Source organism: Pseudorca crassidens, chromosome 9, assembly GCF_039906515.1.
Source record: "Pseudorca crassidens isolate mPseCra1 chromosome 9, mPseCra1.hap1, whole genome shotgun sequence".
NCBI lineage: Eukaryota > Metazoa > Chordata > Mammalia > Artiodactyla > Delphinidae > Pseudorca > Pseudorca crassidens.
In genome coordinates this window covers 38215295-38228868 of record NC_090304.1, presented here as the reverse complement: position 1 = coordinate 38228868, position 13574 = coordinate 38215295, and the positions used below count along the sequence as shown (strand labels likewise).

Genomic DNA, 13574 nt, shown 5'->3' with positions numbered 1-13574 from the left:
AAGCAGCCAAGGGCAAAGGAAAGCAGAAGAACCAGAAGAATCAAAGACCCAGAAGTATCAAACAACGTGACGATTTCGTTGGTTTGACACAGATGTATTGCAAGGTGCAAGGGAGAGACTGGTAGAAGGTGAGCCTGGATATTGACAGGGGCGGTATCAAGAAGAGCTTTTTATGACAAGCCCGAGATTATAGACATCATCCTAGATGGGAGGCCAAAAAGCAAAGGTAATTATTTGTTGAGTACCTACTGTGTGCTGGGCACTAATTAAGGTGATGGAGACACAGTGGTGAACAAGGCCTACAGTCACACTCTAATAACCGCATTCTTTGCACAACTAGCTGTGGAGATTAGGGATTGTGTGTTTCTCCTACCTCTTGAGGGCAGAGGTTGGGTCTTATTCTCCTCTATTTCCAGAAGACTCAGCTAAGTTTCTTCCATATAGTACCTTTCCAATAAGTGTTTGTTGTGGGAATAAATGCTTCCTGTATTTTCTTTTTTTTCCAATTGAAGTATAGTTGATTTACAATGTTGTTAATTACTGCTTACAGCAAAGTGACTCAGTTATACATATATACATTCTCTTTCATATTCTTTTCCATTATGGCTTATCATAGAGTATTGAATATAGTTCCTGTGCTATACAGTAGGACCTTGCTGTTTATCAATCTTATACATACCAGTTTGCATCTGCTAATCCCAAACTCCCAATCCATCCCTCTCCCACCTCCCTCCATATTTTTTAAAATCTTTTTTTTAAAATAAGAGCATAATATGATCAGATTTATATTTTAGTACATCATTTTGGCAGCTGGGTGGGGGCACCTAGAAGGTGCACAAACTAGAGACAAGGGGTTCTCAACTAAGGGGTTCTCAACTGTCACTAGGCAATAGATAATGGGGGTCCAAGCTAGAGGAACAGTGTTGTAGATGGAGGTAGTTTTAGTGCCCTGGCCAATCGATTCACTTAGAGCTCACTCAGCCTTCACAGACTTTGTATTTCTCTCATCAAACCACTGCAGCCTCCTCTGAAGCCTCTGTTGGCTTCTGTTTTCACTCTAAACCTTGGCATGATTTACTTTCACCCTGGGACAGCCCTGTTTTCAAGGTCAAAGCCAACAAAAGACAGCTGGTCAACTCCAGGGTGACCCCGGGCACGGCCTGGGGCAGTCGTAATGCTGAAGAGCATGGTGGTGACACACGAGGTCACTGGAGTTTAAATCAGCGCTGATGAATTTCCTCTGCCGCTGAGAGGAAGCACCGGAGACATCCTTGCTGTTGATGCTGATGGCTACCTCAAAAGACAGGAATTCACCCTCCCCGGCCCTGCATGGAGATTGGCTGTGGGTTACCAAGCACCTGGCCTCTGATATTTTCACTGGTTCTGATTCTAAGAAGTATTTACCACAAAATCCAGGACAGTTCTTTGTAGCTCCTAAGATCTCAAGTGATTAAGACAGAAGAGCAGCTCTGATTCAGACTTATAATAAAACCTGTGTCTGAAGCATAGAGGGGCTCACTTGTCATGAACCCAACAGTAACTCTTTTGTACAGACCTTCAGAGTTTATAAAAGCCCTTTTATAGCTTATTTGCATCTTTCAATAGCTCTGTAGGCAACGTAAAGCAGATATTATTACTCCCATTTTGTAGACGAGAAAACTAAGGCTTGGAGAGGTTTTGACTGGCCCAAAGTCATATGAGTTGTCGGTGACAGAGCAGAAATTCCAACCCGGGTCTCACTCCACATTCAAGCCTCTGTCCATCACACCTCCAACTCTAGCAAGCACTAGGGTTTACCACAATCATGAGTTAATGTCTCTGTCCCAGTCCTCACTGACACCAGTCCTTTCCTGGCTGCTTTTCCTCATAAGACAGTGACCCAGATTACGAGTCTGGAGAGTGCTACCAGGTCTCCGTCAGACCCAACTACCATGCAGCGATAGCCAAAGCCAGGGCCACATTCTGATCAGAACTGTCCAGAGAGGAAGCTGTTGGTGCACAGGGCTAGCTATGAGAAGAAGGAGGGCTCTGAGAGCCAGATTCAAGTCCCTGTTCTGTCATGTGGTATATAACCTTAAGCTCATGACAGCTTTCTCTTTGAACCTCCATAGAATAAGGGCAGCAACATCTGCTCTACCCACCACTCAGGGATCAGAGCCAGTAATGGAATATTTCTTCTCCCGTTTCCAGGCAGTTACCAGATTGTGCTGGATGCACCCACTACAGAGTAAAGCAAACTAGCCCCTCCATGGAGGCCTCCCTGCAGTAACCTCAACACGCAGGCAGACAATCTGTCTTTCAATCTAAGCAGGAAGATTTAAGCCACCCAACAGGCGCTCTCACACGGTTTCAGCACACTTCTGCTGATCATTTACTTTGTACCGAGCCTGGCCCTAATTATACAAAGATAAATAAGACAGTGTGGGCCTTCAAAAGACTGCAGGTTTGATTTAGAGACGGACATGTTAATAAGTACTGTATTACTAATAAACACGGTATTCCAGCATTGGGCAGCAACTCTGTCTTTTTGTTGTGAATTCTTGGCACACTGTACGGTGCTGCCCACAGTAGGATGCAGTAAACATTTACTGAATAAATAAATAAAACTAACATAAAACATGACGACAAAGGGTACACACACTTCAATAAAAGAATTGCTCTTCTCCACCTGGAAGCTTCCATCTTCCCATATCCCCTTTTCTCTTTACTCCTGTCCTGAAAGAAAAGGATCCTTCCTTCTTGTCAGAACTAACCCCTTCACGGTGATTTCCCTCCTCTCCCTCATCTCCTTGGAGGCCTTGCTCCAGCCATCCTGCCTCCCTCTTGCATCTGTCCTCAGAAGCTTTCTCTCTCTTTCTTTCCCTCTCTCTAATCCTTGCTTTCAGCCTTCTGACCCACGTCAGGTTCCCCGAGCTTACAAAACTAACTTGAACCAAGCTCTCCTTTCGAGTTCCTGAGCTCGTCCCCATCCTCCTTTGACCACCGAATCTCTCGATTCTGTTGTTTGCACCTGCAGCCTGTATTTCTCCTCACCCTTTCATTCACCCCATGTCCTTCGAAGCTGCTCTCAGAAGCATCACCACCCCTCCCCAACACCAAGGCCAGTGGTCTTGTCTCAGTCTCCAAGCTCCCTGACCTCCCTGCTGAAATCCCCTTGGCTTCTGCGACACTGCAGCTCCTGGCTTGCTTTCTCCCTCTCTTGTCAATACTCAGTCTCTATCTGGCTGCTCTTCCTCTGCTTTCCTCTCAATGCAAGTTCTTGCCAAGATTGCCTTGTTACTTCACATTAGCTCCCTTGAGAACTAATTTAATGTCAAAGCTTCCAACTCAGGAAGGCTTTCCAGTCACCACCTCCATCGCAACCGCCCTGAGCCCAACCCTGCAGAGTCCAACAGAACCATAGGGACTAAAAGTGCAAGAAAGAAAAGGTCCCCAAGGATAGGGGAAGGGATGGGATCAACATGGTTTCAATGTCAGACTCTCTCACAGCCTCTGTCACATTCTGCTTGTCCTGCAATGAACTTATCTTAGTTCTGCCACCAGCTCACAAGCTCCTAAGACAGGATCCGTCCCACTCTTCTCTGCTCCCCACATTCGGCGAATGTCGTGCTCGGACAGACGGGCACACATAAGCATTTTCCAGATAAAAGAAGAAAAAGTGAAGATGAATAGGCGTGAAAGCACTTGGTAAATTGGAAAGCACTAAAGGACTAGAAGCCTCACCATCAACAGACTTCGTAAGAAACTTCCGGGTTGTTCGGGCACATTGCAGCGTCGGTGCCTGTCCTCTGGCTCTGCATGACATTTGATGCCCAAATGCCTGAGAACATGGAAATGCCTATTCCGGAACTGGTCTGGGATTGAGAGGCACAGACTACAGCGACAGAGAGAGAGAAGAGGAGCTGTAAAGGATCTCACCCTCTGAGACCACCTCCTTCTCATGTGCTCAGTCAGTAAACATCCACTAAGCACCTATGAGGTGCCGGGAGCTATTCCAGACACTGGGAACACAGCTTTGAACAAGATGACGAGGGCCCGTGCCCTCCTGGATATTATATTTCAGTGAGAAGAGATGATAAATACAAATAAAAGAAAACAGGAGGTAGTAAATAAATGCTTCTGTATCAGATGCTTTACCATCTCTTTCAAACAAAACAGCCCTGGCTGGTGGCTCTTTCTCTCTCCTGAGTGTTCACACGGACAAATCCAGTCCCCTGCTTTGAGGTTTGTTTTGTGTTTTTCTCCCCGTTAGGTCAGCAGCTACAGCACAGATGTGCTAGCTTCTCTAATCTCCAGCAAAACCGTGTTTGGATGAACACTGCCACCCCATTTGAGGAGGCCTCTGAAACCACTACACCTGGAAGGTTTGGGCAGCCTGGCTGCCATGGTCTCAGAGACCTACTGCCCCTCTGAGAAGAGCGATGCTGCTGCTGATACTTACCAGAGAGCTACTTGGGGAGGCTTTTTCAGGTTGTGTTCATCTGTCAGAGCCCTCCGGACTCAGCTGATCGCTGGTGGTAGATTTTTGTGTTATTTAGGGCACTGAAGTCCCACAGTCTTGACACAAACTTAAAATTAGAAATGCATTAAATATAGGAAAGGAGGAAGGTCATTCAGGAAAGGCAGCCTTCCGAGGGAGCTGCAGGACAAAGACACCCTGGAAACTTCCAGGTTCATTAATGTGTTTTACACAGCATTCCAGTGGTATTTCTCCTTCAGAAATAACACTGTGGAAAGCGTAGGGGACTGGCTCAAACCTCAGCTAACACAGCGGAGTGAGTGACTCTGCAAACTAAAAATAGCTTCTTTCCCACTCATTCTGACAGATTTCACTTAGACCCTGTGCACAGGCTGATTCTCCAACAAACAGTTTTAGTCCTGCAGCAAAATGAGGGCTGGTGGCATTTGGGCTTGACAATTACCCAATCCCTGGTTCGACTCTAGTTTATTTCCACGTTTCCTGCTGTTGCTCCAATGGCTGCGTGTATGCACACACGTGCACGTGTGCACTGAGCTCCCTGCCTGGGATTTGGTGCTCCTCAACCAAACTTGGGCGGAATTCAAACCAGGAACATGACTCAGGACCATGGCTGCAGACTGAGCCCAGAGCAAGGTTCTCAGAAACACCGGGAAGGCTCTTTGTCTCAGGTCTTCTCCTAATTCCCAGCTAGCCTCTCTGGGCCTCAGTTTCCTCAATTATAAAATAAGGGTAATCATTCCTATTCTGGCCTATTTCACAGCATCACCCTGGGATCAAAAGAGATAACGTATGCAAGAGTTATTTTCCTTTAGACATACTCCTATCAGAAGGATGGATGGCAGTGATGGGGTAGGTGAAACAGGCAGCCAGACTACAAAACTAGGCTGGACCACTGGAAGGGACAGGCATCCCGACTGTACCAGGAGCTAAAAGCAGATCCAGATTCACAGCCTTAGCTCGTGTTGTCCCCTCTGCCTGGAATGTCCTTCTCCCTTTGCTAAACTCCTACTCATTTTTAAGAACCTAGTCCAAACACTTCTTTTTGTTAGTGTCTTCAGAATAAATTATTCCACCTTCACTGCTCCCTTAGCCTTTCGTACACACCTCTAACAGCACTTTTCACTCTACAGGGTAAGGAATTTATTTACATACGTGGAAGTTCTTTGAGGGCAAAGATTATTCTTTATCTTTGTATCCACCTCCCCACCCACCACCACTGTGTGGTCAAAGCAAGTGTATGGTAAGTGTCATCCAATGTTCACTGGGTTGACAAGGAATGGACAAGAACCCAAAGCCAAGAAGGGGGTAAACCCAGGAGACATGCACACAGGTGGGACAGCCGGCACAGAGCCAGTGGAGGGGGTGGCGGGAGGAGAATCCAGGAAGGTAGAGTCACCAAGGTCTGCCTGTTCCCGGCAATAAGGTCACAGCCACAGGGACGGGAGTCAAAGCCAAACTGCAAGTCCTGGGAGGGCCAGGTGGGAGCATCATACTAAGTCCCAGTGACCTAAGATGGAACAGGAAGCCCTGGGGACAAGGAACAAGGGCAGAGAACAGAGCCAAGGCGAAGAGGCAGAGCAAGGCTCAAGCGGTACTGAAGTCTGGAACTTCTAGATTAGTTAACATTCCCAGGTCTGCCAAAGTTGAGCCAGCAGCTTGGGGTTGAGTGATCTTGGCTATGACACCAAGGGACTCTAGAGGCAGGAGTCATTACAAATGTAAGTAGTGATCGTTTCCATAAAATAAGAATCAGAGATGGAAGGGACTCTTAGATCTATGAGAAACTTTATAGGAATCGCCTGGTCTAACAACCTCAAGCTACGTATCGGGGAACTAAGGGTAAGGAGGAAAGGGGCTTGCCCAAGTTCACCCAGTCAGGACAGAACCATGGCTAGAACCCAGGCCTTCTGACCCCCAATCCAGACCTTGTCCCCCAGAGGCTGTTGACCTCCCGATGGTCCCACTAACACACCAGATACCCTGCTATAGCTGCTTCAGAATCTTAGGGGAGCCCCACTGTACCCACTAAGTGAGTACAGGCACTTCTTCCTGTGAAGTGCAGGCTTCCACCTTTGAGTGGACTTCGGAGCCAATGTTCCACAGGAAATGGCCAGGGAGCACCCCACCAGGAGCTTGGAAAGCAAAAAGCTGCTGGTGTGTATGTTTGCTGTCAGAGAGCAAACGAACAGTGCGTTCACACGCACCCTGCCCTGACATGCGCATGGGGGTAATCCCAACCACGGTGCTCTCCCTGGAATTTTCCAAGAGGGGCTAGAGAGGGCCAGTACCTAAGGCAAAGCTGACAGTGCACAAAACATACAATCTTCAGTCTTTAGCACTGTAAGAACATTGAACAAAGGCCCGTCTGGTTTAAAATCTCAGTCTTTCTCAGGCTAGAGATGAGACATGGCTCAGAAGAAAAGAACTGAGACTCTCAGGGAATCAGAGACCCTGAGTCCCGGAACTTTCGTGCAGGTGAGGGTACATATGCACCGTTACTTCATCCATACAGAAAGTATGTGAGCTTCAAGTTCCTCAAGTCCAAGCCCCAGCCCCACTGTTTACCTACTATGTGATCCAAGGCCAGTGACTTACCCATTAGTCTCCTTATTCTTAAAGCAGTGATTATAACACCTGTGCCCAAGTTTATTGTGAAAAGGAAAGAATATATGTAAAGCATTTAGCATGCTGCCTGGACCATAATAACCACCAGGTAACATTGTGTTTATTTTCTTTCTTTTGTTCATGGGAAGGGCTGGTCATACCACAGTCCAGCTCTGTCTACCTGTGCTTTCCCCTCCCACTTGGCTGTCTCTCTGGACCCTTCTGGGCAGACATCCTACCTGAGGCCTCAGCCCAGACAGCTCACTCCTCCCTCTGCTTATCCCTGGATATAGAAGAAGGTAACTGGCCAGCTATGGGACACTCAGGTCCTTGAAGGTCAGGTTACCAGTTTAGTCCAAGGCTGTTCCTGTCTCCCCAGGTGTCTGTGCACCTCCCTGGCCAAGCTCCTGCCAGGGTATCACACAGTTTAGCACAGCTCTTGTCTTTTCCAAGGTGAACGCACCCCTAGCAGCTTATAGCTCTGGCCCTCCAGCAAATAGATGCCTGACAGGCCAGACCGGGACATGAACAGCAGAGAGAATTCCCAGACCCAATCTACCAGCAGGAGACAGCCTGGGGTCTGAACCTGCAGTGAGACCAGTGAGAACACACATGAGCACCAGCTCCCCAGAGACCAGAGCACAGATGGAGGGGAGCACGAAAATGAAGCTGCCATAGGGCTCGGGGCTCAAGCCGACTCCTCACATTGTCCTGCCAAGAAGCTAAATAATTTAAGTCACATCAGTGTGAGGCTCTTTGGCTATATGCTTACACTGGCCATGTCTGTTACAGCACTGCACAGCGTGGCCACCACACAGCATTCAAAGGTTCCAAAGGGAAGAAGAGAAAGGACCCAAGAGTTACTGAGTGCCTGGAGAGTGCCAAGAACTTGGCATGTAATCCTCATCGATGACCTTCTGTGGTAGGTATTATTACCCTCATCTTACCAATAAAACCAGAGACTCAGAAAAACCCATGAAGCCTCTATGCCTCTGCTGTGCTACCTGACCACAAAGTCTTAAGTGTTCTGGGAAAGAGAAGGAAAGCTAAAGAGTCTAAAGCACCATGTATCAAGCTCTCAGCACCTTCCCTCACTAAGCAGACGGTACTAGCTTAAGTACTGCATTCCCTCTTTCACTGGAGTCAACTTCTTTCCAACAGAATCTAGAGAAATACAGCAAAAGCCATGAAGATGCTCATGGCCTTTGCCCCTGCAATTTCATTCCCAAGATTTTGCCTTAAAGAAACAGTTCAACAGGGTAATCACTGCAGAGTTCACTATAGTGACCAAAAAAAAAGGGAAATGATCTAAATGTCCAACATTCACAGAATGACTTGGAAAATCCCAGAATCTTCAAATCATATATTATACAGCCATTTTAAATGAGCTTTAAAGACCAAGACAAAACAAAGCAAAGCATTTGTGATAAAATAAATTACCACTGAATAGAAAACATTATAAATGCCACCACTATAACTTTGCAAAGTATGTACATGTGTATACGCAGAAAAGGAACATAGTTGTGTTAGGGTGGTAAGATTATGGGTGGTTTTATTACTAGTATTACCATGTCTAAATTGTCCTTGTGGTGTTGTTCAGTGCCTTTACAATTAAAGAAAAAGAGACAGACAGACTGACAGACTCAACCCAGCACCAAGGAAAGGCCCAGGAGGACCAGGGCTGGGATGTAAGGCAGAAATTGAGAACCGTCCTACATACCCGGAAGGAGGAGGCCAGGCAGGCCCCAGGGGAAGGGAAGCCCTCTAGGTATGGAGAGGGTTGTAATTAGTCTGATGCTAATTACAGAAGTCTCACTAGTTTATTAATTTTTTTTTTTTTTTTTTTTTTTTTTTTTTGCGGTACGCGGGCCTCTCACTGTTGTGGCCTCTCCCATTGCGGAGCACAGGCTCCAGACGCGCAGGCCCAGCGGCCAAGGCTCACGGGCCCAGCCGCTCCGCGGCATGTGGGATCCTCCCGGACCGGGGCATGAACCCTTGTTCCCTGCATCGGCAGGCGGACTCTCAACCACTGCGCCACCAGGGAAGCTCTAATTTTTTTTTGACAGACCGAATGAAGACTGAATTCCTTCATTAAGCCAACTTGGGTTCAGAGACACATTTCCTGAGTGGTCATCCCCATTCTTCTCAAAAACCTAGCCCTTTCTTTTTCTTTTATTTTTTAAGGACAGCAGTAAAGTAAAATTTAGTAACAGAAACACATACCCTGGAGAAATTAAGACTCCTGCCTTAAATACAGAAATTCAAGACATTTCAGGGAACTAAAGGGGCTTGAATAAACAACTGAACTACCATGTTTTCTACACTGGGAAGTATAAACGGAAGAGCAAAATACTCAGCTTAGTATTAACGGCCCCTCTGATCAGGTTCCAACCTTCTGATATTACTTCATATTCAGCCCCACAGACACACCGTGCTCCAGCCAGACAGAACTACCAGTGCTCCCCAAACACTTTCTTCCCTTTCCCACTCCCGTGACTTTGCTCCAGCTGCTGTGCCCACTGGAAAGTCCTCCTCTCTCTCACAGTGCCTGCTCAAGTCTCCCCATCCTCCAAGGCACAGCTCAAAGCCGTGTCCTCCACAAAGCCGAACCCAGTCCTGTACCCTGAACTCATCTCTCACTCTCTGAAGTGGATCCAGAGCCCCTGGAACCTTTGAAGGAGTCACACACGGTCTGCCCTGCGGCACAGGTATCCAGGTAACTGCCTTTTCTACCATATTAAACCCGAGCAACTTGAAGCAAGGACCCCTTCAGGCTTCTGCATGGAACCCACCATAAGGCCTAAACTATAAGCACACAGGTGAAAGATAAGGAAAAGAAATGCATCACCTCTGCGGAAAGAGGTCACTTCCTACCTCAGTTGCTCCCGTTAAGCAATGCAGAGAGGAAGGTGTGCTCTTTGATGGCCTGGAGCAGCGGACGGATGGATCCTGCTTCTTTGGTTTCCAGCCTTCATGAGACTCCAATGTCCTCCCCAGTTGACCGTAGTCTGCTCGGCCCCAGGTAAACACCTTGCCAGTTTCTAAAAAAAGAAAAAAAAATTATTTGAATTAAGGCTATATTCCACAGCTGTGCTCTCATGGGTAAGCGAAGAATTACAAGAGAAAGTATGATCATTAATTTTGGTACCAACTACTATGTAGCAGGAGCCTTCCGATCTTCCTGTAAAGAAAGTGTGCATATTCACGTGTTTATAGATGTGGGAACTGAAGTTCAGAGAGGTGAGATGTATGACTTAACCAAGATCAAACAAGGGCTGAGTGCCAAAGTTGGATTCCAACAGAGGCTACTTCTACGGCTTGGGTTCCTGCATTTTAGCAGATATGGACATGGCCACAGAGAACACCTCAAGGGCATTGTATGGCCTATGCACCCTCTCCCCTCCCCCACACCCTCCTTGTACTTTGCAGGGACAGAGGATGTCTGTTCTCAGGCTCCCCTCCCTCTCACCCAATCCAGAGCCCTCTGTCAGCCACCTTGAGGTTCCCCAGGCTCCGGACTTGCCCCAGGCCACAGTCTCTCAGGGCCTTACTCTGAGCTCAATTAATGGCCAGTTTCATGTGTTTTTCCCTCCACGTAACATCGAGGACCTTTCAGAGTCTATGCTCTTACCCACAGGAGCAATTCTAATAGTCCCAAGGTGAGTGCCTATGTGTGCTAGAGGGAAGGGAGTGAGAGAAGGAAAAAAAAAGACAAAATCATTTACAGCCAGAAAAGCATTCAGTCCCCCAGATGCACCATCTGGGAAGCTGGCCAGTGCTAAAGACGAATGAAGAAAATGAAGTTTGAAAAAAAGAAATGGCCTTTTTTCTCCCAGATAAGAGAGAATTCACCAAACTTATTCAGCTGTACCAAGTGCCACATTTGTTATTTCAACAGAAATGCAAAATCTGATGAGGCATAGATTATTAACAGATTCTCTGCAATAAATATGCATAACCATGTGCGCTGTATAAATTCTTTATACATGTTTATTTTAACAAAGGGAAATTTGCTTAAGAGACAAAACACCAAGTAATGCATATTAAATTCTAGACAAATCTACTACATACTCTGTGTTTAGTATCAAAGCTTCATCTGGTCCCACATTCAACATATGGTTTATAGTGTCAGTTAAAAAACAACCAGAGACTCATAGGGGAAATGTCAGAATTTTGAAGGGGTACAGGGCTCTGCAGGGATACAGTTCTCAGGATCAATCTGCTCACGGACACCAAAATAGACACCAAGAAGTTCTTCCAGGCTTCCTCGAAGAGGGAACAAAGTCTGTGCAACCCATGGGGTACCATATATATTACAAGAACAGGGAGAGGGTCGATTCAGATGTGTTATTTCATGGCCTCACAAGTGCTATTCCTTTTGCCATGGATGCCCTTTCCTTACATCATTCATTTGATAAACTATGGCTCAACCTTCAGAGTCCAGCTCATGGACCACCAGTTTTGCAAAACCTTTCTTGACTTCTTAATTCTCCACAGAACGGGTGAAACCCTCCCTCCTCTGATCTACCTTTACTACTGTACTCATCAACTACTAGGATCCCACTTAACAGGTGGGAAAATTAAGGTTCAAAGGAGTGACCAGCCCAGGGTCACACAGTTAAGCCACACTCCTTCTACTAGCTCATGGTACCACTCTGTATTGGTTAATCACACTGGCCCAAATCACTGCATAAACACACTTGCTTCACTTCTGTAGGATTAGCCCCCAAAAAAGCTCATGTGCCCAGGACCCACAAAGCATCCCAAGCTGGCAAACTGTCCCTCTGCTTGAGCTGGCTGGGATTTACAACCAGACTGCCTTAGCAGAGAGATTCCCAAGAAGCCAGAGGATGAGACTGTTACTTCTTAAAGGATCCTAGCATTCCTCTGCTGAGAAGAACTGGCAAGTTGCTAACTGCAAGACTACAGAAAGAATTATGTTATCACAAACCCCACCGTGAATCCTTTCTTATCAAGTAAAACATCTTAGAACCTCCTCTGCTATTGATTATTGATGTCCAAGACAGGCAAGACTGCCAGAATATGGTGCTACCATGATTACATTTCCAATAACAATTCAACCATTCCACTTATGTAGCACTTTTCACCTTCAAAGCACTTTACAAAGATGAACTAATTAATCTTCATGCTCCCTGGGGAGGCCACAGACATTTTATTACAGACAACCAGGCTGACTGGATGGCCAGCCTTTGGGTTCCGACCTAAGTTTGTGCAGTCAGGTAGGTACACTCCCTGAAGCTGTCTGTCTGCTTCTCCCCAAAATATACTCTGCATCAGAAGGCTCACAGGGACAGAGGAGGCTCTTTTCTTTTTCCTTTAAACAGACATTTATTGACCACCTCCCAGGAGCTCAGCACATTAACAGACAATATCTCAATTAATCCTCATAAAAATTCTGTGAAGTATAGATTATTAAGCTTATTTTACAGAGGAGATTTGAGAGGTTAAGTGACTTGATCAAGTCCAGAAAAACCCAGCCAGTGGTAAAAGCAAATTATAAATCCTCTGTCTTCTGATTCCAAGACCAATGGCAGATCCAATGATTGTACAGCTGCTGTCACAAACTGATGAAACCTGGCTGATGAAACAGCCATTCTGACAGTGTTTGAGGGGGGGGGGAACTCAGATTAAATGGATATGTTCTGTGTACCATCCAGCTTTCCTCACTAGAATGGCCTCCTTCCCAAGAGACCATGCAGACCTCAGAACTATAAGCAGTGAAATAAAGGCATTACACACAAGGATCACGATTTTTAGGTCACCTGGAGCAAAAGAAAACAATGAATCCACATACAAAAGATGTCCATTAATGCACTGTAGATAAATGTTTGCAAGCTGGCAAATCCAAGGACATTCAGATCCCAAATGTATGACAAATGAATCTACCTTAGATTAAATAATAATTATATGTTACTGTGCCAAAAAATAGATACATTAATGCCATCCAACGAGTATAGGTATGTGTCTCCAGATAAATGGGAGAAATGACAAACAGCTCAAAATAAAGTCAGCAAGTAAAATATAATTTAAAGGCACACGCGTGCGAAAATTAACAGAATACCTAGGGAGCCAAGAAATATACATGGCCAAGGGTCCCAACGCAATGGAGAAAACAACGGGGCCAGATGAGTGGTATTGACAAAGACTGTCTAGGGAGCTTGGAGGGAGCATTCCAAGCTGGAATTGCCCCGGCAGGCTTGATGGAACAAGTGGCGTTAAGGTGAACTTCTGGAAAGGAAAAGAAAATGGGAAGATCAGGGAGAACGTTCCAGGAGTGGGGAGAGGGGATAAGCAACGACAGAAATCCAAAGGCACAAGGTGGGGCAGGTGGAGAGAGGGAGGGTCACGAGGCAGGGCGGCGGAGGTGAGTCGGGGCTGCCAGGCTGGGGCCACCTCAGGGCAACGCCAGGCTCACGGTCTGGACCTCACCTTCCAGACTCGTTTGCTTGCACTCCCTTATCAGCAAAAT

At 46.4% G+C, this 13574-nt stretch overlaps 1 protein-coding gene across 13 annotated transcripts in view; it reads right to left on the bottom strand.

Moving 5' to 3' along the window:
• SERGEF (secretion regulating guanine nucleotide exchange factor) overlaps window positions 1-13574 on the bottom strand; it is a 237165-nt gene that overhangs the window by 179455 nt on the left and 44136 nt on the right. For all 13 annotated transcript variants that reach the window (XR_010946121.1, XR_010946119.1, XR_010946120.1 and 10 more), the window contains exon 9: window positions 9959-10125. Coding sequence is in view for 10 of the 13 variants with exons in the window: in XM_067749711.1 (XP_067605812.1) it covers window positions 9959-10125 (167 nt within the window). In the remaining 3 variants the exon portion in view is untranslated. The remainder of the gene's footprint in view (window positions 1-9958; window positions 10126-13574) is intronic.